Source organism: Synchiropus splendidus, chromosome 12, assembly GCF_027744825.2.
Source record: "Synchiropus splendidus isolate RoL2022-P1 chromosome 12, RoL_Sspl_1.0, whole genome shotgun sequence".
Classification (NCBI taxonomy): Eukaryota; Metazoa; Chordata; class Actinopteri; order Syngnathiformes; family Callionymidae; genus Synchiropus; species Synchiropus splendidus.
Genome location: NC_071345.1, coordinates 18,927,239 through 18,954,883, shown reverse-complemented (window position 1 = coordinate 18,954,883; position 27,645 = coordinate 18,927,239). Strand labels below are relative to the sequence as shown.

The following is a 27,645-nucleotide window of genomic DNA, read 5'->3' as shown; positions in this document are numbered from 1 at the left end:
TATCGTGTACGACAAATTATCACCCATCCCTACTGAGGAACAACACGGAACACTGAAAACTCCAAAGCAGGAACTTACATCTGGAGAAAGTCGATTGTGACTTGGGAAGGCATGAAGTGCTAGCTGTAACACATGACCTCCTTTTTAACCTCCTGATTTCATTTTCAGTCCTTGAAAACGTGAGGGAGTCGAGAATGCAGTATTCAGTGAAATATCAGCAGCCACTCCTGGGCCGAGTGAAGCCTTGTAGCCTTGTAAGACCACACCAGATGTGGGAGGCTCAAGGGGATTGTGTGGCAGTTGGGAGTCATACCTAGGGGTGAAGGGCGGCAGGCATTCTAATTGTCAAGAAGGTGGATTGAGAGACCTCAGTGAATTCTGGCAATCTCCCAGAAAAATCTTTGATCCATCCATATTGAGGTCGGAAATCCTGGGTTCTCTGGCTGTTTTGAGCATATTACTATGATTGGCACCAAACTCAAGAGGCAAAGGACATGATATCATTTTACCTTCCTTGATTCAGCCAGTGCCTTTGGGCACTTTTAAGGGTGAGCCAAAATATTGACGCTATAATGTATTGCGACAGGCTTCAGGTTATCCATTCAAGTATTGATATTGAATATGAATCAATAAATGTGGCCATTCGTGAAGTATTCTCTGACAAATAGCATGCTGAAATTCGTAAAGACGCCACATGATTCGGATGAAAAGAGTGAATACAGTGGCAGAATACTGTTTAGAAAGGAGGGAACCGACTGCAGTGAAGAATAGAGTGATCGAAGCAAATAGACGCTGCTTTGGTCCTCTGGTCTTTGTCTGTGGTGAATAGACAAACCTGGTATCAGCTGTGTTAACCTCTTGAATTAGCCACTTGCTAATCAAGTCAGGGTGATGGGCGATAACTTATCGTACACAATATACCGTCAAAAACAATCTCCACGAAATTCGATAAACATGCGACTCACTCGCTGTACACGCATGAACATGACAAGACCGCGACGGCGCGCCACACTCTCCAGCTCTGCGGCGTTTGACAGCCGACACCGGCATGTGACAGTTGTGGAGAGTGTGGTGGACTTTGGTTCACCATCGTAGTTATAAACTTATTTTTAATTCAAGGAACCTTTGATAATGGCAATGGTCAACTCTGAGTCTCTGGATCCGTGTTTATTTTATTAGATGGAGTGGTCCTCATAGGTTCTCTGACGCGGTCGTCTGCCTTGGTTCACATCAACACATGCAGGTCTCCTGCTGCGCTGGGGCGTCAGCGAAACACCATGGTGAAAATAGTTGGATATTGGACGGAGCTCCACTCCGTTATTGGCACCGACACACTTACACAGGCAGAGCAAATTCTAAAACAGTTAAAGTATCTGTGAACTCTTCAATAAGGCAGTGAAAAACAACCATTTTGAATTGTGAAAAGGTTTTTCATCACACAAGACAAAGAACTGGCAGTTTAATATTAATAATATTATAATGATTTGGAGAATAGAATATGACTAAATGATCATTTCTTCACATGCTTTCTAATATTTCTTCAGTAGCATCAAGGAAATGTGTCCAGACTGGTCCATAGTTCTGTTAAGAGATACAGCAGACAGACGGGTCAATTTAACCCCTAAATAAAACTGGCAGAGCAGTCTGTCAGACAGTGTTCTACCAGACACGTGAAACATTGAATTTCTCATCTCTACACTTTATTACACACTCTACACTTATATTGTTATATTTAAACATAAACCAGTAATGGATGTTGGAGACCAGCTCCACTAATAAGTTTCATCATAAAACAGTTTCAAGAGAGACTGTAGTGTGCAACACATGAAATAGAATGAAAATGTATTTATCGTGATAATTATCGTTATCACCTAAATTACAACATTTATCGCGAAAACCTTTTTTCTCTATATCATCCATCCCTATTAGGGGACCTATAGTTCCGAGTTCCCCATAAACATTTATTTCAACATACTGAGGTGTATTAATATGGCACTTTCTCTGGGTGAACCTCCTGTTGCTAATGGCTAACTCAGTTACGCTCCTTTACACAGGCCAAACAAACTCAAAGAAGCGGATGCAGAGACGACAGGAAGGACAAGCGAGAATGAGAACAGGAAAGGAAAGCCAGAGACACTCACTGACACATGATCAGTGAAGATCAGTGCTGAAAAGGTGGCTTCGTGCTTTTCAGTCAGTGCTGCTTGATCAAGTGTGTAATGTTTGCAGAGCAGGTCACGAGCCAAAGGCACTCCCTGCAGCCTTGTCTGCTTTGAGCGATTTTGTTTGCTTTACAGTAACTGAAGCTTTATCATCCAGGCTCAGCCCTGCATTATTTTGGTTCTCACATTTTTCACAGCACGTCTCCTTATGTGTGTGGAGAATTAGGCATCTGCTGTCTTCTGAAGGTGCTAAGGTCCAACTGTGTGAAGAATTAGGAACAGTCAGCTCGAACATCACACAAGGAGCTTCATGACTTTGGGTCTTTGTTTCACATCCTGTTGTAGCTTGAGTTGCTTAGAATAATAATAATCATACAGAAGTAATGTGAGTAGTTTTCAGGCCGTATGTTATCTCCACAAACACACACTCATCCACAGTAATTACTAATTGACTAACAATGATTCATCATTGTAGAGAAATTCTGTCTCCTGATGTGAATAATTCAGGTCCACTAGAAACATCCAGTGGCCAGTTATTCACTTCAGCACAGTGTTCTTTTTCCCTGGGTTATTGTGAATGACACAGCATACCTGTACATTTATTATCATCACTGTGAAATCAAAACTTGAATGATCACATTCATTTGCACCATGGTTTTTAAAGCAGGAGCATTAATCTACATTATCACCGTAAGTGTTGCTAGTTCTTTGCAGTATATTCACGACAGCTATGTGATAAAGTGGTTAAATGGCTGACTTTTCAGTTTCCCGTTGGGACTGTGTACATGTAGTAGTCAATCAGTGAGGCTCCTTCAAATTCTGCCAGGTGGACCTTTTTATTGCTATATGCATCAGTGCACTGTATAAGCAATGATGGTGGATGGTGGATTGGATGAGTCTATTTGACATGGTCTTCGTCAACTCTTCGAGCTTGACGCAAATATAAAAGCTTGACAGCACAAGCCTGTTGCTCAGACTGCTGTTGAGGTTTCATTCCCTCAACAGGGTGAAAAACCTGTGCATTAACTCTTTAAATATCATATTAAATATATCTTTAATGTAACTGTTGTTCCAGTCCTGACACACTAGCACGCCATCTTAATTCACTTGCTCTTTTCTGAATATTAAATCCAAATCTGTCCATAACTTGTTAAGTTATTTTCTACAAAAACAGACACAAATAAAATGTATTTGTTTATTTCCAAAGCTTCAGCAGGGTGTATCTTAGTTATAGGTCGACTTCTCTCTTCTTCAGTCTGCATAAAACACATGATACTATGAATATTTTTGACCTCCACAAGCAGTAGCACCATCACCTAGTAAAGGGCCATAGTTGATCCTTAAGGCCAGTCATTTCCCAGCATCATGTTCCAGGTACCTTTCAGCTCACTTGCGCTCTCATGTGGTCCTGACCAATCTAGGGTTCACCTGTCACACTCTGCCAATGTGTTAGAGCCACTACGTGTTTGTCTGCATCCCTGCTAACCCAGACTAAGACTAAGCAATCTCTCTTGAAACTCTTGTCACCTCACACTCATTTACCACCTGGATCCTGGATCTAGGGTTGCTGCAGTTGGTCAGGTCTAGGTTCAGCAACATTATGTGCTCAAAGAATGAGGTCAGCCGACTACCTGAATATACTGAATGACCAGGTTATTCCATCAATGGACTTTTTCTTCCCTGATGGCACGGGCATATTCCAAGAAGAGAAGACAATACCAGGATGCATCGGGCTCAAATTGTGAAAGACTGGTTCAGGGAGCATGAGACATCATTTTCACACATGGACTGGCCACCACAGAGTCCAGACCTTAAGCCCATTGAGAATCTTTGGGATGTGCTGGAGAAGGCTTTGCGCAGCGGTCAGACTCTACCATCATCAATGCAAGATAAGATGGAAATAAATCTTGTGATATTGCAGAAACTTATCGAAACAATCCTTTTTTCCAATTCATCAGAGTCAGCCAAGTAAAACAATTGCCCAGTGTTACTGTGGCAACAGTTACTGAGTTCATTCATGTCTGTTAGTAAGTTTATTTGACTCTTGTTTACTTGTTTATCAAGTTATTTTGGAACAAATAGATGTTTACAGCTTTGTTTTTTACAAAACAAGTTGTTAGTCAGTCATTGACATGGTGTGTGGGAAGGGGTTTGGGGTTAGGGGCGTAGTTAAGGGTTGGGGGCAGGGTTTTGGACGCCCTGTTTCAAAATCTGAGCTAAAAGCCTGATTTCATGATCCAGGTGTATTACAGGTCAGGACCGGTCATATAGTCCATGTGGATGTGCAGCACAGGAGGTATGCTCTGTGGTTGACCTTGTACTTTGAAATTGCTTCTTAATCTGTGCTGCTCAAGTCTACAGTGGATGTGATGAGGATACTAAAGAGAGTGCTGCTTTAAAGAATATGTTACTTGGTTTCAAGCGTATAATTCCACTAGTCTAGTCTGTAGGGGCAGAGTAAAAATAACGTCAAGAAAAAGAGAAGAGGGTTTGTTTGTGAGTGAAGTGAAGAGAGCCAAGGGAAGGATAGAGTTGTGAGAAACAAAAACAGGCCTACCAAATCTGACAGCAAACCTTGCCGTGTACATCTTTCTCAGTTCTCTTACCACCACCTTAAAAGGTGGAGTCCTGCTTGAGTGATGGCTATGATGAAAACATCAGCAGGGTCTAAATCTGAGGGAGCCTATGCTTCTGAGTGTTGTGCAGAACCCTGAAATGTATTTAATACAAGCAGATGAAAGAAAGAAGAAAAATCATCCAACCATGTGACGTTGATTCCATTTATAAAAAGAAGTTCAACTGAAAAAAATAATGCAAAATAAGATAAATTAGGAACTATATGCCAGCCTTACCACAGTACAAGCCAGATGAAGCTACTCAATGGTTTTCCTTGCTAACATTCTGTGGTAGGAGTCTGTCCAGATGTCTACTTTAGAGAGGATGATTAAGAAGATAACTAAAAATTATATATTTTGCCATATTGCCCAGCACTAGTGGTGAGTTGTTTTTTTTTTTGTTTTTGTTTTTTTATTAGGCATTGGCAAGTTCTGAGACCATGTATTGGTATCACACTGATACTGGCCTTATTTCAATGTACAGAGTGCTTGACAGAGCTGCCAATGCTTGATACCAACGCCCAAAGGAAAGGGCAAAATAAATCTTCAACTAAGTGGGATTTCATTCTACAGATTCTGTCTTGTTTGTTTGGCTCAAACAAAGCTGACTTTACGCTGAGATCGGAGTCATTAAACAGAGTATCAGTCCAGGACCCGTTCATGCGTTTGGGTGCTTGACGATTCATATGTTTTAGCTTTTATTTTGCGGATAAACATCAGATTCAATTTGAGAAGGACTTTCACCGTAATTATAGGAAGAGTGAGGAAGATGAAGCAACTCTGAGTTTAAATAATAGCACCGGCTTCTGTTCAGGCTATAGTTGCCTGATAAAAATCTTTTTTTCTGCCCTGAGCTCAGTTGTCACTACTTGCTGTCAATCCCACCAGTTTGTGTTGTTTTCTCGATGTTGATGATGACAGTCAACATGAAAACCTGCTTTAGCTAAGAATGGTGAAGCGGTGTAGCACCACAGTAATTGTTTTCAGGCCCAGGTCTGTTATAACTTCACGACTGCTGCTACAGCGTGTCTCCCTATAAAATGATGTCCTTTAGAACAGGGGTTCTGAACCTTTTTGATCTCGGGGCCCACCTTTCCCAGAACAAATGGGTCGGGGATCCATTCAAGTAATAGAACTGATTCATTACTCTCTATTTCATTTGTGATCAATAACCTTATTTATGTACTTACACATAAACAAACCAAAACTTGAAATGACATGAAACCATGCGATCATCGCAAAGATATTTGTCTGTCATCGAAAAAGTTCAACCAGCAACAGAACCAGGTGCAAGTCATGTTCATCAAATTTGCTAAAGAAAAAAAAGAAGAAAAATACGCTTGATGCAAACTTGTGAGAAAATTGCCAAAACTGAATAAAATTCTGAATAAAATAAATGTAATAAAGCCATGTCTAAATATCATAAAATAAAATAACATATTTTATTTAAACTCCAAAGAAGATATAAGTGTAAATGAAAGTATTATTTAAAAAAAATGTTGTAATTAATTTTCAAAACTGCTTCGTCAGGTGAACAGTTTTTATTGTTGGGGGGGCAGCATTACTTTCTTAATCATTTTTTTCTTTTCAAGAACTTCTCCGTAGTTGTTAGCTATCACAAATGTGCAGCTGTCAATTCAATTCAGGGTCAATTCAGTGACACAGTACTGCCACCATAAGTGTCTAATGCATCAAAACTGAGCATCTCACAGTCCAGTAGCGTAAAAACAAAAAACTTCTTGCGGCGATCTAGGAGGCGCTCATTGCCCAACCATGCGCTCCGGTCCTATGGTTAAGAATCACTCCTTTAGAACATAATAATGAAGATCATGTTCACGTCAAGAGACTGATGAGGACTCCTCATGTTTGCTATGGACAGAGAGATGTGCTCAAGAGCACAACATCAAGGCAGAGTTCGGACGTCTGCGGTGATGACGAAACTGCATCTGCTGCTCAAGTAGAAAAAACAGGACATGGCCTGAAGTTAGGAGTTGCACCTTTGAACACTGAACACAGAGAGCTGCTTGTGTGTTGTTTTGGACTGATGATCTGTATCTCAAGGAACTTACTTGCTTACTTATTTACATACTTGCGTCGGTCTGAAAAAAGTGGTATTGAACATCCCAAGGTTTTTGGGGTATTGTTAAGGGATATATCTCAGCGTGGCTCATGTATTTGTGTCACCAGATGTTTAGTAATTTAACCCCTTAAACATTGGTATGGATTTGCTCATCTGAGAGGGAAGGGAAAGTCTGAAGTTCTGTTCAATGACTGGTCAAATTTAGAAATGACCTCTCTTTTTGCCCTGTGAATAAAATGTTTTCTCTTAACCACTGTGCATTAAAGATGCTCCATAATAATGCTTTTGAGCAACTTATAAAAGCGTATCTAGACTAGATAGCTTTCTAGTTATTTTGGTGGAAGATGTGTTGTTTCCTGCTCTCCCAGAAGAAGTGAAGTAGAGTGTAGCGCTTCCTCTTGACTTCACTTCTTCAGTCCCACTCATATTACTCTCTTGATTAGGTTTTCTTTATTCCTTCTCACGTTCCACCCCCACAGCATACTTTAATCTCTTTGTTGCTGTTACCGCCTCCAACCACGGGTATGTTTATGACCTAAAATTAAATTTCCTCTCTGCAATAATTTCCCAAGCATATGGAAGAAAGCAGCCCACAATGCCATTGAATCTCAACAATTCAATACACTGTGGTGCCAGACAGATCAATGCGTCTTTGCTTGGTTTCCCCCACCTCCTTATAATCAGTGCAATGCTATTTATTTGTCAAAGTTAAGCTTCATGTTCAGTGAGAAAAGTTCGACTGTCCAAAACTAAGTGGCCCATGATGGCAAGTGGAGGAGGACAGCAGAAGGAGACGGTGTCAGTGTGAGGTGACAGAAATGCAAGAGATAATTGGACGGGGTGTCAGAGGGTCCGGGAAGGCAGTTGACTTGACAGTGTTGCCACTGAGGAATCACTTCTCACACCCCTGGGGCTTTATTTATAATGAATCATTCTCTTTTATGAAACAGAATATTGCTTATCATTTATTTATTTACTGCTTGACAAGAAGGTTTTATTTACTTTTTGACTCATATTTTAATGAGCCTTTCTTCTGTGTTGATGTCCTGTTTAGCTGATTGAAGTGTTGTGAATTCCCTTCAGCAATAGTTTTTCAAATTGCTATTATTTTTTTAAGTGCATTTGTAGTGCATCCAAAAGGATTGCAACGTTTATTTGAAAATTAATTACATATACAGTGGTACCTCAGCTTTCGAACACCCCAGAATTTGAACAAATTGGAGTTCGAACAAAAATTTGGAGATTTCTTTGCTTCGGATTTCAAACGAAAATCCAGAACTCTAACGGCCCCCAAAAAAGCTGGAAAACATAACGTGTGCGGAGCGATCAGCTGACCCACAACGTGCTTTGTTATTGTGTATAACGCAGCCTCTGTATGCAGACGTGTCCCGTTAGCTACATTTACTGACTGTTTTTTACTTCATATTGAGGTGTAAAACCTTTCCTGTCTCCGCACTGGACCGTGGTAGAGTGTCACAGGGGAGGTGCTCGCTCAGGGATGAGGCGAGTCTGGGACAGAGCGTGACTTGGTTTATGACTTTGTCACAGCCAAACTGCACAGAAGCTCACATTCAGAGCTGGACACGCACCGGGCACCTCTTCACTTCTGGAGAGACGTCACTCACTCGGCAACCCCTCCCACATGCAGCGGCCACACACATAGAGGAACAGCGCACCTGCAGCAGACACTCTACATTCACTCCTACAAAAGCCTGTTTTAAGGCTTGGAACGCATTATTTCTTTTTCCATTAATTGTAATGGGAAAAATCGATTCAGATATCGAACAATTCGCTTCTCGAACGGCCGTCTGGAACGGACTGTGGTCGAGAACCGAGGTATCACTGTTAGTGCTGTGTTTAAAAAATCGATTTTCCGATTCTGAATCGATTCGTACATCAATTCCATGAAATCGATTCGTAGGTCCAAAGATCGGATTAATTAATTTACGTTTTAACACATATTCTCCAGGTGAAGTCCAACCCCTTTGACGACCTCACGAATCACGTGATGCGACATCACCCAGAGCTCCTTTCCAAGCCATCAACCGGGCCACAACAAATGAAACTCGAGCGAACTTTACCACTAGCGGGTAATTCTGCAGGCTCTGTCAAAATAACTGAAGCGATTGCGGGCTTCATTTGCAAAGATATGCACCCGTCTTCCGTCGTTGAAAACGAGGGCTTCAGGCGGCTAATGAAAGTAACAGAGCCACACTACGTTACGGTTTCTCGCAAACGTCTGTTATCCCGAACATGCACCAGTCAGTAAAAGAAAACGTGAAAAGTAAGCTTTAGTCAGCAATCAGGGTGGGCATTACAAGTGATGCGTGGACATCTTCGCAATCTTACACGAATCTGACAACTCACTATATTGATGAGGAGTGAGACCTCTTATCGTATGTACTACAGACGACAGAGAACTGTTCACATACTGCGCAATGACCGTCAGGTTGCTGTGAAGTCAGTAACCACCACTCTGTTTACATTTTCAGTTGCTGAGAATATCTTTTTTTCATTTTGATAATAACATAAAAATGCATTAGTATTAAACAGCAGCATCTTTTGTTCTGTGTCTGGATCTTTATTATCATTTACTAATAATTAAATTTAATTTCCTGTGGAATGTCAATATGATACTAGTATTAATACGTTGCGTAACTTGTCATGTGATTATGGCAACAGCTCAGAAAATGGTTTAAATACTAACCTGAATCGAGATTGGATCTGATCTAATCGAATTGAATCGTGATAATCAATTCTAAGTCATGAGAATCGTAATCGAATCAATTCTTGAAATTAGAATCGATACCCAGCCCTAATAACTGTTCATATTAATTGTTGAAAGGGAAAGAACATAAACCAAGATGCGTTCCTATTATTCTCTTGCACAATAGAGCTTTTGACAGTCTCAAACTCGAAAGGTATGTTGGAATATTCCTGTGGTAAAATAGACAGTGGGCCCCCTGAGTGTCAACACAACTATATCTTACTGTTGTGATTATAGTTATAGTAGTAGTAGTAGTAGTATAGTTATTACAGTGTCACATTCTGCCTCATGGTTCGTCCTTTACATTAACATGCAGGTGATTTATTGTTCAATCTCCAACAGGTGCCAGGCTATGTCAATATTATATTATGAAGGATTAGGTGTGTTGGCAACGCAACTAAGCAGAAAAACCACAGTATCCTGAGAGCCAAACAGAGGGGAGACCAGGATCTAACGGCTAATGTTGTTGTAAACTAGACTAAACTATCACTTTTACTCAGGCATTTCATTGACTGCGAGTACGTGCAGAGCATAGCTCGACTAAGGCACTAGCTCAATTAAGCTACTGAGTCCTATTGCGTTATGTTCTCATGGTTTACAAGCAGTGCATTTAAAAAAGAGTCCTGCAGTCACTGTACGCTGTTTACATGCATTATAAAAGTCCGAACTTTACATTGGTTTACCGAGCTAAAAATCTGTGGCTGTAATGCACCATAAGGACATGCTAATTTAGAAAATGTTTGTTTACCCATTGTAACGAGCCTGGAATATTATTCGGAAGATACAGATTTTGCTCTCTAACTTTTAGTTTGCTTTTAGTGTGCATTGAATGCATCTTCAAAAAGTCTTTGGTCTTCAGAGTGAAATTTGTCTTATATTCTATGTACTTTGTGTCTGGCTTCTCTTTTATTTATGTATTTTCTCAGGGTTATAACATGAAATGGTTTCAATGTAATTTAGAGAATTAGTCTCAGACTTACTACTTGCTCTGTAAAAAACAAACTGTAAACATCTATTTGTACAAAATAACTTTTTATAAAAACAAACATCTGAGTCAAATCCGAAATGTCAACAGAGATGAACTTAATAGTAGTTGCACAGTGACATTTTCTGATGTAGCTGATTTACTCCGCTGACTGTGATTAACAATAATAAAAAAACAACATATTTTCAAGATTCTTTCTCTCTGATTCAAATGCCAAAATACTTAAAAAGCTTTAAAAAAATGAATTGCTATGAGTTAGGTTTAAACGATTGTTTAAAGTTTGGAAGTGATCAGCATTTCCTCATCACTGTCAGACATCCCATCAATCGAAGCGCACTTCCATGCCGTGAGTGTGGCCACTCGCCACATGTGGATAACCGCGAGATTATGCCGGTAAACAAATATGGCAAATATGTGTTGAAAAGGCCGCATTTCAATCATATTCGACAAAATTACCGGGCAGAAACACTCGTTCGAAACTAGTGTGATGACACGACAAGTAGGGCATTATACAGGCACTATTGTTCAGATGTCTAGAGCGTCCTGTTGTGGACACAGGAGGGTGTCCATTTTTTCATGTTTTGCAGGTGCTCAGGACGCCCAGACACTCACCTAGCTAAACGCCTGGAGACAGTTAAACTACTTTATTGCACTCATATATCACTGAGTGTGCGTAATACTTCGTAATACTTTACAGTACAATACTCGTAATACTTCTACATGGTTAAAGAAATAGATAAATCTACAGAGACACCATTTTCAGCAACAACAAAGGCTGTTCGTGAACATTATTTTTTATTTTTTATTTATTATTTTTTTAATTTTCTGTCAGCACTTTATTCCAAAACACTTTCGTAGTTGGTGGGATCCCCACTGACTATGGCAATACATTTGATTCTGATTCTGATTTGACTTGTGATTCATGTGTGGGACGAGGACATGCGGAGGAACAAATTTCCTACTGTGCTGCAACTGATGCCACTGCCTCTATGAGAGGAAAACCATTTTTCTTTGGGTCTCTGTCAGTGAGGGGAGATGATGAGTCCTTGTGCCTCCCATGAGCCCGTATGACTATGAGTTACTGAGCTGTAGGACTCTACTCTCTACTCTTAAACTCTACTGCTCCTTCCACTAGTGTTGAAGTTGAGACTACAGAGGCAAGACCTAGTCCAAAGCGTACTGTATGGGAGAGACAGGTCAGACTTTGTGGGGATGAGACCAAGTCCAGCACTGAGATGTATCGATGGCAATGTAATCTAATGCAAAGAAATGTAAGCCATGTAAATGTCAAATGCAATGAGAATGTATTAGAGGACATTCATTCTAAAGCAGGGGTCACCTACCTTTTAGCAACCACAAAATTCAAAAACTTGAAGGGCACTGTGTGACCCTAACGTCTAACCATTGGTTCTGGAATGATGGATGATAAATGATATGTTTCTCAAATGCTTGTCTCATTGCTCATTTTCACAATAATTACCAAAAAAGAATCTCAAAATCAAACATAATAAGATGGTCATTACATGATTTTTTTTTTTTTTTTTCACAGCCGGTGGGCTGTATATGTGTCTGATGTGCATATCTTGTCTCACAGTCAGTCGCTTCTTCTTTCGATAGTGGCATGATTAGCTTTCCAAAAAACAAATGAGTCTAATACACACATTGTTAGGATTTGTCTTTATCCTTGAATCTACAGAATCAGGTGGAAAATTGTCTGATGCTCTCAATCCAGCGTCTGCTTAGAGACCCAGACTTTATTGTGTGATGTGCCGCATTAAGGCTCAAAACACTGACTGTTTCGTCAATGCTGATGGGAGTTGACTCTCTGCGGTTGTCATGGAAATGACAAATATGACAGCTGGAGGGGAGTCTTGCAGGGAACATTACTGGGTGTTTGGAGTTGTTGTGTGACAAGTGGAGCGTCACCTAATCTCCTGTCTGTTTACTGTTTGTCTCCTCAGACATATCTCCTGGGAATCATCATCTCTATATGTGGGAACGTTCTCATCAGCATTTCACTCAACATACAGGTAGGATGCGCTGGGATTCAGCAGTTTAACTGACACTCTACAAACCATTTTTGAGCTGAATTATTTTTCCCTGCTGAGTGCTTACGAGTGACTTTCTCCTGGCAGTCTACTTAGCAAACTCTTTACCAGCAACTCTTCCATATCAATGTCAGGTTGTGGCCTGCAGACACTTCACTTGTTAGAGGCAGATAGTGGAGACGACTTGGGGATAAATGGGGATACAAACACTAGCTTGTATTGGTTAGGGAACAAAGGAAATGTTGGGTCCTTTTCTGGATCTTCAAATCCAGAACACATGAACTCATGTTATATTGGTATTGTCATAAGTATGTGTAGACAGCTCTGTTGAGTGTAGTGAATATGGTGCATCTGTTTCTGCAGCTTGTTTGAAAACAACTGATGCCTCAGGCGTCTAAACCCTTCTGCCCAACAGAAATATGCCCACGTTCTTCAGTCTCAGCGTGGTTCCAGGCCCTACTACACCTCCTTCCGCTGGTGGTGTGGTGTAGTTCTCATGGGGGTCGGAGAGCTGGGGAACTTTGCTGCCTACGGCTTCGCCCCAGCTTCACTCATCGCCCCGCTGGGCTGCGTGTCTGTCATAGGTGCGTGTGACCTTTTTCCCGTCATGAAATGTTAATGTCTGAATAGCTGAAGGAGATAAAGGTCATCAACTGTTTGTTTATCTTGTATAGCTCACTATAACTTTAACAGAACTGTCTGATTTTAAAATTCAAAGGTGTTTGACGATCTGTGGATGACTCTAAATATGTGCATAAAAGTGGCGTATTTTTGACAGCCACTACTTCTGTAGAATTCTACCTGACCTCATCAGGTCGGTTGTCACATTTGAATGAGGACAGAGTCGAACTACAGTACCGTTTTTTCATTTGTTTTTTTCAGCTGTTTGTTTGTAAATGGAATAACTCCCAAAATCTTCTGTGTTATATACCGGAAATATGCACACTTACAAGTGCTCCTGAAAGCTCCTGAAGATTTCTATTCAGCTCTATTGCACTGCTGTGCTATCAGTCACATGACCAGCTCCAGTGAAATCCAGCAACTGCAGCACAGGTTATGGTCGCCGTGGATATACAGTAACAGCCTCTTGGGTGGCGGCCAAGACTACCAGCCTCAATGTGCAACAAGTGTTTTTTCTTCAGATGCTTCCTATGTATATTTTAGGAGCTCTGTGACACTACAGCCACCTTCTGACTGATTGTTAACTCAAGTGATTCAATACATATAGGGCAGTGATATTGGGTGGTGTCCAGAAAAGTCTCAATCTGGAACACATTTTCAAAGTCGTGGACGCGTCTCTGAATTGACTGGTTTTTTTTTGGTAATCTGTTCAGTTCCAGAGACATTAAGCATTTTGTTTCATATAATACACAAAATATTGCAATTCTTTCTTTGCTCAAATCGTTCAGCCCTGCCTATGGGTTTGTTTGGATGTACAATGGCTAACAGACTTATTTCTTATGTATTCAGTTTTTGTCTTAGTCTCCGTCTTTTTCCCTCAAAGTCTCGGTCTTGGTATGCTCTGGTTCTTGTCTTGACTCTGTCTCAGGTTAGATGTTCTCAATTACAACTCTAATATAGCATAAGAATGTAGAGTACTTAACTTAAAGTAGGTAATCCTGTTGGTCACATTCTTTGTTTTTGCCCTTTCGTGTCCATCCAATATAAAGAGGTGGTGACATGCAGTGTTCTAAAAGCTCTAAATAGCTAGTTTCGCTTCAGCTGGAAAGTAAATGTTGTATACGAGCATCTTGTTTGTTCCTGGTACTGCAATTACCTTCCACATGTAAATGGCAAAATACTGAAACCCTGCTCTTTTAATAGTCCACAATACTGCAGACAAAACAGAGCAGCAGCTTCTACAGTAATTCCAGACATTCAGGTTAAATATTGAAATGACTCATGTTTTCACTTCCGCCTATCATCAGTCACTGTGCCGGAGGTTCTGATGACTCATGGATATCAATAACAGCCTTTAAAGTGATGTTTCAAATTCAATATAGGATGAATGGTTTGATAAATTGTCGAAACAAACCACAAATTGTCTTGCAGGAACAAGAGCACGGTCACTTTCACTGTACTAGTGGTGTGCTTGTCTTCTGGATCAACTGGCTCGCCACCGCAGTAGATAGCATGCATGGTGCAGTTATCAATATTATCGACTGCTCAGTGACAGGTACACAGCTCAATTGCCTTTAAACGCCATTATTATCCAATAAAGAGCACCAGTGATCACAAGGCACTTGAGCGTGTCCAATGCTGCTGCTGAATCGTCGCAGAGCAAAAGCAGATTAACTGGTGGACTCAATATGTTGATCCCTACACTCACACAAGGTCACACCTCCATCTTCTGTGAAAAGACCCAATCTCACTCTCGATATTTACATTCATTTTTCATTTAAATGTCCTGTCTTATTTTCCTACATGCATTTCATTACTATGGCTCCCATGTGAGCCCATGTATTGAAACTGCAATCTGATGTCCAAGTGCTTGCTGCTCACCTCTAAATGTCACGAGACAAGACGATTCATTGCACCAACTTGACTGTTGGAGATTCCTCTTTCTGAGTGCACTGTAAGATCTACTGCTCGTCGCCATTTTGTTGATGCTTTATTCCACTTATCCACAAGTTTGGTATTATTCAACTTTAACATAGCATTTAAAATTTCATTCTGCCTCAAATTTTCAATTCCGTGCATTAACGTGAAGCAGTGATGAGAGCGCTTCGCATTCCATTGCAAAGTCGCACAGGAGGAGAAGCATTTGATTCCACTGAAACACCTATGAGTCTGCATGCAACACAGAGGTGACTTGTCTGAACATATGATGCAAAAATCCGCTTGATGATGGTCGATGTGACATATTATTCTCATTATTCGGTTCGATTTTCTTTGGATTCTTTCAGAACTATGACAACAATTCGCACACAGAGAGAAGTCAGAGTCTTTCCAACTTTCTTCTCAACTACTGGTGACTCATACTAAGCACAAGCACATGGATAGCTGTGCACAAACAGCTGCACATCCTGAGGTCAACTCATACAGATATCTAAGGTGCTAGGGTTTATGTTTGAGAAAGCTCTGGAGGCTGAGGGGTGTGTTGAAGTGGAGTGAAACAGAGGTTCTGTGGAGGGGGAATGTGGGTTTGATGCAGAAAGAACTGCAGGGATTTGGATGACACCCGACAGGAGAGTGGAGCTCTGATTATGCTGATGCCGTTCCCACACTGACACTCTGAGGGAAGATGTTCTGCTGCTCTTTATTAGAGGTTACAGCATCATTCCCAACACTGTTATGTGTGGCACAGCAGTGATATCAAAGTGATGGGAGGCAGACAAGGCGGAAATAAACAGAAGCTAGCTACTACTACATGCTCTGCTCAGAGGTGTCCGACCTCCAGCCCTCATCAACTTCTTAGACGGAGTGTATCTGTGGTATTCTGTGTGAACTCTATCTATTTAAATAGATTTTCTTTCAGCACGACAGAAGCATGTTCACCGTGTCACTTGTGGATTTGTGGCCCAAATGTGCGTGTTGTCATGTGCGAGATGTTCGGCATGTTGGCAGTCTCGGCTTTCATCCTCCACTGTCAGATCCCTGAGTTGAAACAAAGCGTGACATGAAGTGTGTTCCCTCAGGGAGCCTCCTATTACTACACAAAGAGCACGTCGAAGAGCTGCGCTGATCTGATGCGCACACCTCCAGGAACACTGGCAGAACCCCAGAGGTTCGTGTTGCCACGTCTCTCATTTTATCTGGCAGTGCAATCTCACTTTGTATGGCGTTGTCATGGTTACCAGCTAAATCTGGCTGGTCCCTCTGCAAAAAAAAAAAAAAAAAAAAGAAAAATCCTAAATGTATGCAAACACGCCCACTGTATGAAATATTTATGATAGCTTTTTTTGGTCAAATACAGAGACACTTAAAAAACTTCCTGCAGCATCATGCCCTTCTCAAAGTGGCACTCTATCTAATGCAAGCCGTGTTTAATTCAGCCTTCATTTTTACATTTTGCATCCAGACTAATTAGCAAGTCAAACCTCCACTTTGATGCAGACCAGCCGATGAATATTCATGTTGAGGATGCGTCTGCCACATTTCGTAAACCGCATAACGGTGTGTGACACACAGCGTGACATGCTCAGCTGTTCATGCTTGGTAGTAAATCTGCTCGTGTTGGCAGTGGAACATAACACTCTATTGGAGCGCGTGTCATCTCATTCCGGTGGCATTTAGTGGAGTCATGATGAGCTTCGTCTACACTTCAGTCGCCACCAGATCAGTGGGACAAACGTGTAAATCTTGCTTTACTATCCGAATAGGAAACACTGAAAAAGGCTATAAAAACTCTGATTCAGGGTGACAATAAATCACTTGCACGGAGATTGTTAGATTTTGAAGGTTTATGATGTACTTGACTATGACACAAAAAATATATAGTGGTATAGCGATTGAGCAACACATTCTCAGACCCAAGGCATCAAATGTAGATTTTTTTCTTTCAAGTGGACCCCTTGCATTGACGTACATGTCAGCTTCCAAGTCGGTACCCTGAATGGATACTGCATTAAAGTGATCATTTGAAATGCCACAGTATATTTACCAAACCCACCACAAGTTATTCTAGTGAAAGGAGCGCCACCCCATGTCTTAACTTTAATCCCAATCTGTCCATCTTTTACGTGAAAGATGAGCTATGATGTTTGCTGACAGTATAGTGATCTGAGAGTGATAAGCTGGAGGCGGCACTGGAGAGTCATGATATGAGTAAATAAGTCAGAGGCAGGAGAATCTGTCAGGATGTGGGAGGAAATGTGGTGGAAACTGATGAGTTAAGCAATAATAAAGATGAAGACAAGAGCACAGACCGGTTGCAGGTGCTGGCCTGGTATCGGACAGTAGTGAGGACAGACTCAGATGGTTTGGACATGTTGAAGGGAGACACATGGAAGAGTGTTATTGAATGGATGGAGAGTGATTAGACATGGTAGTACCAGGGGAAGAAAGGTCCTTCAGCAGAGATGCTTATATTGAAGCCAAGTCCTGGAAATAAAGGCAGAGGCATCCTCTTCTCTGCAATGCTGAGTGTTGAATTCCAAGCATTTGAGGACCTTTACCAATGGAAAATGAGCAGGATTTCAGTTGTACATGTGCATATTAAAACAGGGGTTCTGAACCTTTTTGATCTCGGGGCCCACCAGTCCCCCAATAAATGGGGCCGGGGCCCATTCAAGTCATAGAACTGATTCGTTACTCTTGATTTCATTTGGGATCAATAACCATATTTAATGTACTTATATGTAAACAAACAAAACCTTGTGAAATGAAACCATGTGATCATCGCAAAGACATTTATTTGTCATGGAAAAGTCCAACCAGCAGCAGAACCAGGTGCAAGTCATGTTCATCAAATTTACTAAAGAAAAAATACACTTAATGCAATCTGTTGAGAAAATTGGAAAAACTGACTAAAATTCTTCAACAGGTGTTTTCATGAACAGTTTTTACTGTTGGGGGGTGGCATCATCACTTTGTTTATTGATTTTTTTTTTCAAGAACTTCTCCATAGTTGTTAGGAATCACAGATTTGCAGCTGTCAAGTCAATGCAGAGACAAAAACTGAGCGTCTCACGGCCCAGAGGCTTCTAGCGGCCCTTTAGGTGGCGCTGGCGGCCCAACTATGGGCCCCAGCCCTATAGTTAAGGATCACTGTATCAGAGCCCCCTGGACCTGGAAGTTATTTTGGGTGAAATATCTAGCTCAAAGAACAGCAGCTTTTTGTCATAAATTTTATTATAAACATTTTTAACATTGGTGCTGACAACACAGAGTGGCCCAATTCATGTTAACCCCATGACAAAGCAATGAATCCCCAACAGCTTAGGCACAAGTGGTAGAACCCTCAGTCTCACTGCTCTTCCCTGGACGAGTCATGGGTTGTGATGCTAGTGACAACGTCATGATGGAAATAAAAAATAAGGGGAAATTATGGAGTGGGCTTTTTTCGCTGCTCAAGTTTCCCCAGGAAACATTAAGCAGACTAATCTGCGGCTTAGCTTGTGTGAGACTGATTGCTTCTCAGTCCATTTCTGACACTGAAATTGATGAATGGGTTCATTAAATATGGGGCATGAAATTGCAACACGCTGTAATATGATGCTGTTGTTATAGGGTCTAACAAGCTCCATTTATCTCAGCGTCGCTGACAGATCTCATGCAGCTGATGGCACTGTCTCGTGTGAGGAAAAACTGGTGGCACAATGGGCCTCACCTGTGAAGAGCGAGTCTAGTGACCTGGCCATACGTTCAGCGTGATGAGGCGTGAGCATGCCAGATGTTTGCCTCAAAGAAATGTTTTTGATGGCGAGAGCCACATCACATGACACTTCCTGTGTTTCAAAAGAAGCCAAACAAGGTCCGAGCGAGGTCAGAAGCCACGTTGAAGTTCATTGAATTATTGATCACGTTTCCCACAGTATTCGACTCATGCTGTGTTTTCTCTTGAACTTTCTGGCTATAGTTTTGTTTTTCTTTGACGCTGAAACATGTTGGACCTCTGCTGTGGTTTACCCACGTGAGGTCTAGAACCTATTAAGCACACAATTAGTTTTGTGGGTGTTAAGTGCGGAAATAAATCTCTGTCGGAGGCTGAATGATTTCCTGCCAGACTAGTGCAGAGTGGTTTTACTGTTCAAGCTTTTCAAGTGTGTTCTCACTTCTGCAGCCAGCGCCATTATATCGGTGGTCTTCCTCAAGGAGACGGTGCAGTCCTCTGACATCGTAGGTAAGTCTTCCTCACCAAGTTCTCTGACATGCTAATGATAAATGAAAAAGGCTGCTGGAAAACTGATGCTATAGTGGAGGCCACTCCTTCAAAGCAACACATGGGGGCTGTATTTTTATCGGTTTTCCTCATTGTTCAGTGACTTTACTAAATCAACTGATAAATGTGCACGATTGAAAATTGCTGAACAGCGAGGGGTCAAGCACCATACTTTTGGCCTTTTCTCTGCTGTGTCTCATCTCCTCCTGCTCTGGTTTATTATGACTCTTAATAATTGGTTAGCTTCAGGTCTCATTTTTCTTTCAGTGGATCATTTAAATATAGTGTTAAATCGAAACTTCAGCATTCCTGTTTTTTATATTTCTGGCCCACACTCATCTGTCAGTGTTTTTAACCATAAACCGGTCAAAAAAGACAAAGACAGAATCATTACATCTGTGGTGCGCTGCGTTCACAGGTAGAACGATGAAGGGCAGATCTTCATCTTTGAGGTCTCTGAGATTCAAAAAAGAATATCGCTCAGCATTTGGAAAATCTTAATAGATGTAAATACCTTTCTCTCAGCCCTCTTGTTTTCCATTAACATGCCTCACTGTTGCCTCTTTGCCACCACTGCTCTCCAGTGAAACAGTACAATAAACTGTCAGAGCAGTGTCACATTTCCTAACACTTTCAAATTCAAATTCTTATTATGATCTGTAAATGTGCACAGCTATAATACAGATATACACTGCCTGGCCAAAAAAAAAGTTAAAAGCGCGTGTTGTTTGAAGTGAACTTTCAGTGACCTTTCCATGGCAAAATATAGTCATGCTTAACAGGATGCAAATAAGTGTGATGATTACATGAATAAGTAGTTTATTATATTATATGTTCCCTTTTCCCTTTTATATCAAAAGTATAAACAATATTATTCATATTTTGCAAAAAAAATGTACCTCATGGTCATCATAGCCTTTATTTTGCTGAGTGCCAATGATCATCTACATTTAGCAGAAACCCTGACATTGACCCAAGTGTTATGTGAGTTGAGAAGCAGGGGAAACCAGTGACCGCACAGGTGTCAGAGTGCACAATGGAACCCAGTTTCTGACCATATAGCATTTCTCACATTTTAGTCCATTTATTTATTTATTTTTAATTGATTAACTCACATAAAAGTGAATGTTTCCTAGTGTGATATTAGCAAATATGTAATTTGCATTTGCCTCTGTCTTCAGGCTGTACACTAGCAATAACTGGAACATACGTCCTGGTGACCTTTGCCCCCCACACCTCGACACACGTCACAGCCCACCTGGTCCAGTACTACCTGATCAGCTGGCAGTTCCTGCTCTACGTGGTATGTCGCGTCCATGATGTTCTCTCACGCATGTGATTGTTTGGAATAGAGATGGAGTCACCTTTAGCCTCACATCAAACAGATGAAATGGGTGAAGTCTCGCATCTCTGCTCACCTCCCACCTCGTCGCCTCTCTCTGCTGCTTTCCTGTTTCTTGACTGCTGAATGAGTTTTGAGTTGCACTACGCAGCGCAGCGCCTGCACAAGTGCATTTACAATCTGCAGTGTGCTCCCAATTCCAATTTCACCTCATTCATGGGTCACGTAAACACCGCGGTTACCATAGTGATGGATCCCATTCAGAGCTTGAAACACTGTTTTTCTTTTTAATATTTTTACAAAGGCGCGAGTGTTGCACCCAGAGTTCCACTTCATATATGAGTCAAGCGTTGTGTGGAGCTAGGTTTTCATGGACATCATGTTAGCAGAGAAGATGAGTGATGCAGTCCCTCATTTAAAATAAGCCAAAGACCATAATGTCTAATACTCTATTTGTATCCAAATTGTCAAAGCATTTTTCATGTGATAATCTTTGTCTTTATTTTTTAAATAATCGCTTTGATGATTATTTTATTGGTAATATTATTTTAGAAAGAAAAAAGAGGATTTTTTTTCATTATGTCTTTTTGAATTTGAATTATTTGCTTTGTCATAATTTTTGTTGAATAATACCAACAGAATCATGTTTCTCTGAAATTATATACAGGTCACCTGAGTTTATTTGGATTTTATTGCTGTCGATTTGTTTTAAAAATGTGCTACCAGTGTTTGTTTTTGTCTCTTTTCTGAGACATTTTCAAGATGCCAACATGAGATTTAATAGTAAAAGGTCAAATAACACTACGAGATTTTCAGCTTCATAACACAAGGACTCTAACATGACTAAAGTCTAACTGCATCTACCACTACTAATGCTACTACTTGGGTGGTCATACTGCAGTTCTGGGGTCTGAGTTCAAAGCCTGGAATAGGGTGAATGCTGAAGTCATAATGGTATGTGGTCACTTTCACTGAGCGCCACCTCTTCAGACTGAGAGAACCCTGTACACAGCTAAACCTACACAGTTTCAGGAGACCTCAACTGACCTCAAGTTGGAAGGCCTTTTGTTTTTTAAACCTGGACTGCAAATGTTTATTTTGTTAAGTGATTAACATTTCAGTCGAGTGTCTTCTCATTAAATATAAAGGCACTGGAGAAGTGGCTCACAATGAGGAAGGACACTTTAATATTCAGCTTGTTCCGTCTTCAGGCAGTCTTGATCCGTGAAAGAGCAAGGCTTTGTAACACGTTTGTATCAGACAGAGCTGGATCAGAGGACGGTGAAATATCCTGATGCTCATCATCGCAGCTAATGCCACTATAATTACCTTCATTAAAGTGATGTGAACGGGCCAGGCCTTTGTCACGGTGCTGCGTGGTGCCAAGCGCTGCATAAATATCAACCGCGCTGCATAGTGTTGCATCTGTTTGGTTGTGAGCCGAAGTATAATGAAGTGTAGAGACATGTTTAAAATATTTGCTGGGGCAAATGAGAGGCATTTAAAGGTCAGTGTGGCCAATTCTACTGCTGTATTCTGTCCTGATCCGCTTTGTGATACTCTTCAATGTTATCAGGCTCACAAGGACAACACGGAGCTCTTTTCATTTAAGCCTAACCATTTATTTTGTTTCTCTGCTGTGATCCTTTGTTTCAATGAAGTGCAGCGCACATCACAAGGACACACTGATGAGGTGCTTGTAGAAGTGATGTGCTTTAGATCAAATGAAAGCCTAATGTTTGATTCACTTAACCTTGGGTTTCTCCCCGCAGGCTGTGGAGGTCACCATTTTCAGCATCCTGCTCTATGTGTACAAGTGGAGGAAGGTGAAGCATATCGTCATTGTCATACTGCTGGTGGCTCTGCTAGGTATGAACAAGTGCTACCACTGCCAGCGCAGAAAATATACACTACACCAGGCCTGGCCAACCGGCTGCTCCCCAGCCGCATAAGGCTCTGTCCCCAGTTTCATGCAGCTCTTCACCAAATGAAAGTTGCTTTTGAGATGATCGTGTATGCAGGAAATAAGACAAAAAAGTAAGCATTATTCCAGGGGATTATCAAAATATTGTTCAAATACTGACTTGTGTTTAACTTTGAAACATAAACAACAAATCTCACTGCGTTCAATGCCGACGTGAGACTTGGACCGTCATCAGATCCACGATCAACACAGTTGACATGACTTCAACGTGTCACTTTGTCTTTCCCTAAACTAAACCTATGGCATGTGCTTCACCTATTATTCATTGTTGATCGTCAGTCAGAAGTGAATAAAACCCCAAGATACTAGAACTTCACCTGAGGATCTCCCCTCATTCTGGACAGGACGTTCCATCCCTTTCTGGCTGAGGACCGTGGTCATGGTTCAACCCAGCTATTTCATACTGGGCGGTGATTCATGACCTCTATGTGCACAAAATCAATGAGAACTGAAAACTTTCTACTTGCCTGGATGTGGTTAAGTGGGACCCTGATCTGGCCTTGGGTAGGGCTCTGTAGGTGAATGCTTGGTGCCTGGACTTCTGTCCACAAGAACAACATGGATCTGCTCTGTTGTGGGCCCACCCGTGAGAGGGGTCATGTAGGTTGGGTGTTGTTGGCCTCAAGTGCCACTCACTGAGGGAGGTGTCCAACTCTGTCACACAAGATTTGCCTGAATATTTTTGGGAATTTCCAGATTCACTGGTGATATTCCAGCGGCAAGAAAGTTTGGAAAAGTGCATGAGAGTTCCAACATTCATCTCTGTATGTCATGATCTGGAAGTGATCTAGTTTCAGGTGTGACTGAAACACCATTTGACAGGACACCAGCACTTCACATGGTTTAAAAAATCTGTCACGGTTGCATCTCTCTTGCTACTACACATACATGGACGCTCCCTGCTGGTACCCGTCACCACAGATCAGATAAATAGAATTTCCACCCACTCTGATAAGAAGCACTGCTGGTTATGGCCACCGCTCTCCCAGATTCTCTCATAACACAGCTCAGTGAAGCATCAAGGCAACAAGCAAACTCTCATCTCCGCAGACCAGGCTTCTGTGTGTCCACCAGCCGATCACATCCAAGTGCACTTGCTGTGGTGACCACAGTTACCTACCACAGCTGAAGGTGAAGTCATTCAGAATAGCCTGGAGTGGCTTTGTTGCCTGCTCACCTCTTACATGAAGAAAAGTAAATTCAGTGCAGAGGGAAACCCTGAACAAGGACCAAGCAAGAATTCCTCATTGCTAAAGAAGAACCGATTCAAATGACCGTGTCCCTCTGCAGCATCTGCGACAGTCATCTCAGTCAAGGCCGTCTCTGGGATGATCACCGAGACGATAAAGGGAGATCTGCAGCTCATCTACCCCATCTTTTACGTCATGGTCATCATCATGGTTGCTTCCTGTGCCTTCCAGATCAAGTGAGTCACCCGTGTCCTTCATGTGAGGGAGAGACTGCCTCTCTTCATGCTTGTTCAATGGAACTCCAGTGAATTAAACCACTGGTTGCTCTTCAACAAAGCGAAAGTAATCCACTGTTTCTGCGCAGAAGCGTTAAAATAAATAGATCATGGCGACATTGGAACTTCAGCGTTGCTACACTGAAACCACTGAGTCACCAAGGACATGTTCTGCACTCTCTTTTCTTTTTCTTCTCCCCAGATTTCTCAATCAGGCAATGAAAATGTTCGATGCCACTGAAGTGGTTCCTATTAACTTTGTGTTTTTCACTGCAAGTGCCATTGTTGCAGGTAAGCGCGTTATTTACTTGTTTGTCCTGCATTCTGTGCACAAGCAAGATTTTTGTATGAGAGAAATGCAATATAGTCCCAGGCCTATGATGTTGCCTTTAACCTGAAATGCCTTCATTTTACATTTCACTTGGAAAGATATCACACCATAGAGTTTTCCTCAAGTGCTTCTAGCGGACCCTGCGAGGACTTCATGTCTTTGTCAGGACGCCTTCATCTGCTCCATAGCTATTTTGGTTGGAGGTGAGACCTGAAGAGTTGGTGGAGCTGTGGTCAGGTAACAGTCTTCAATGGTGGTAGAGCAGGTGTCGTCATGAAAGCAAACTCTTCTAAGACCAGAGGAGCTGTTGCATACTGCATGAGCTGGAGCTTGTGCCACAAATAGGCAGAGGAGGAGGGAGAGATTGTGCTGAGATGACAGGACTGTGGATCAGAACCTGTGGCAGCGACTTTGTGAGAAGGTGCGGTCCTCTAGAGGACAACAGTTCTGTGAAGGACAGCAAAGGAAAGCAGTTGGCGTTTAGTGGGGGAAGACAGTATGGAATTCATAGGAAGTGTTCAGAAGTTAGAGGACAGCTATGGAAGAAGAAAGGATCCCAGTGAAAAAGAAGGTGTGTGATGACGTCAGGAGGAGAAAAGGGCCAAAAGCATAATGCTGTGGTGCAAATGCTCTTCATAACTCATAGTTTTGGGTGTGTCAGGAGTTGGAGTGAAGAATTTCTCAATAAAATTCATTACAAATGATGCAACTGACAACTTTCAGTGTACAAGGTGTTGTAATCCGAAGCCAGCATGCCGCAGAGTGCGTTTCATTTTGGAGCTTCAGACCCAGGATGAGGATTCATCTTTAATAAGTTGAGAGAAGGTAAAACTGGAGAATGTCCTTAAGCTGGGTCCAGCATAAATAATAACAGTCTGTAATGAATCTAGGAACCATGGAAGCAGGCGAGTTTGCAGGGATTCAGATTTGTTTTTCTTTTAAATTCACTTCCTCTTCTTTGTATTTAGCAAGCTCATATAATCAAATATCATTCACTGCTCACAATAAGTTAGGGATTCTGTGAGGTCCTCAGTGGGTTTCACACACACAGTGTCTGTCAGACTTAAGTGAGTTTTGAACTTCACGTCATGAGTAGTAAGACGCAGACCAACAGGACAGACCCTGTGGTGGAGCCCCATGAGTGATGCTCTGCACTCCAACTGCAGTTCCCTTTACAAGAAGTGAGGGGTACTAGGCTCTCCAGACAAACCATTCGCAACCGACTGAACTGTTTTGGCTTCCATGCCAGGCAACCATCCCAGCCGACTCCACCGACACCAGGACTCTGCCGTGAGCATGTCAACTCAGGGTTGTTCTCTGACCTGACACCTGGAAATCCAAGTAGAACACCAGCAGTGCCACTTTCTTTCGTTTTTTGATCATTGATCTCTACTATTCCAGTCAGCAATGTGAGGTAATACTTCTACCTGCTGTTCAGAAAATAGTGACATCCAAAGGAAACAGTCGACTCATTTCGGCTCTTGAATTCTGCCATGTCGCGTCTCCATCACCTGCCCTCTGAGGACGGAAGTATTTCTGACTGCAGGTGGAGTTACATAAAAATCTACTGCCGCTTCTCTTCTGATGGAGGATTTGGCTAAGTGCCTGTGGCGTGACTTTATCTCCACGCCAGCGGAGCAGAAGAGGACGTCACCTCTGGACTGGAAGTCTGTGGCAGCAGAATACAAATGGGAATTAAAAACATGCACTTCTTTTCTTTGATGCATTTTCCTCCGTCGAAATAAAAACCAAGGGATAAGTCTGTTTTCTTCTGTGGGATAAACAAGCAGGTGGTGGAGTGAGCGGCAGGCTCATTTCACCAGTCATCGGAGGGGACTGTGTCTAATGTTCTCAAGGGCGACGTCTTTTGTCTCTATGTCTCTCCAGCTTCCACCAGCTGTAAGAAGCGTCTCACAACAACATTTTCCTTTGCAGGAGTGGTGTTTTACCAAGAGTTTGAAGGCCTGGCCGCACTCAACATCTTCATGTTCCTTTTCGGGTGAGACTTTTTCATTTTCAAATGGTAAACTGTGAAATCGCGAGGCTCCATATTCACCGTTTCCATCCACCGTAGATGCCTTCTGTCTTTTCTTGGGGTTTTCTTGATCGCCAGAAACCGGCCCAAAAATCGGAAGCAGCAAGATGTCAATTCCATCCCGATGGAAAAGATGCCAGGTGAGTTATTGTGGAGCGTGTGTCAGACGCTCATGTGAGAGTTAGGGGAGCTGGACCAGCAGCAGGTGTGCTACAGCGTCCTCCAGCGGGGCCCCAGTAATGAGCCGTGTGCCTTCACAGGGAGCAGGCAGACGGAGGAAGTGGAGCCGGATGAAAAAGCCTCAACATACGGATCCCTGGCTGATAAATTCATGTGTAACAGAGGTCCCCAAACAGACGACTCCTAGGATCAGCCTTTTGTGTCGGGAGTTCTGGCTGTTTACATGGACTGTAATCCAAACGCTCTACATCGATGGAAGCTTTTTCGTGTTTAGGTCAGGTGAAGGAAGAAGCAGCGTCATTTTCAGGGCTCAGCAGGTGGCGCTCTTGTGAGGTTTCAGCCTGGAGCAGAGAGTGCCATCTGACGGCGGCTGAGAAATGCTTCATGAAGGTTCTCAGTATGATAGAACTTGAACTGACCCATTTTCAGTGCTTCAGGTCCAGATGTTGGGACAGAGGTGAGCAGACTGGCACACTCTGGTGTGAAGCCTCACGTGTTCTTACGCAGCATCAGCCACAAGTGTTGGTAACTAAAGACAAGAGCTGTAGTTTAAAAAGAGAAGGGCTCCCACAGAACCATCTGAAATAGTAAAGGAAAATGTGCCCCCAGATGATTTGGGTTTTATTTACCTTTGCCTTTTTAAATTCATTGTACCAGAACAAAATCATAAACTGTACGACCCCAATAAACAGACTGAAGAATAATTGTTTCCCAATTTCGTTTCTTCTGTCTGAGCTGCTTCAGGTCACGCGGCAAACCGAGTGCGCTTCTGCCCCCTACCGGCGGAAGAGTCATGTGGTTTCAATCTGGAACTAAGAGCAAGTCAGT

At 42.0% G+C, this 27,645-nt stretch overlaps 1 protein-coding gene across 1 annotated transcript in view; it reads left to right on the top strand.

Moving 5' to 3' along the window:
* LOC128768865 (NIPA-like protein 2) overlaps positions 1-27,510 on the top strand; it is a 34,330-nt gene extending 6,820 nt beyond the window's left edge. Inside the window, exons 2-11 of the mRNA XM_053882078.1 lie at positions 12,571-12,639; positions 13,073-13,241; positions 19,382-19,441; positions 20,662-20,783; positions 22,595-22,691; positions 24,097-24,232; positions 24,474-24,562; positions 26,538-26,601; positions 26,677-26,777; positions 26,898-27,510. Coding sequence (XP_053738053.1) covers positions 12,571-12,639; positions 13,073-13,241; positions 19,382-19,441; positions 20,662-20,783; positions 22,595-22,691; positions 24,097-24,232; positions 24,474-24,562; positions 26,538-26,601; positions 26,677-26,777; positions 26,898-27,004 — 1,014 coding nt within the window. The 3' untranslated portion in view covers positions 27,005-27,510. The remainder of the gene's footprint in view (positions 1-12,570; positions 12,640-13,072; positions 13,242-19,381; positions 19,442-20,661; positions 20,784-22,594; positions 22,692-24,096; positions 24,233-24,473; positions 24,563-26,537; positions 26,602-26,676; positions 26,778-26,897) is intronic.
* The last annotated feature ends 135 nt before the right edge of the window (positions 27,511-27,645 follow it).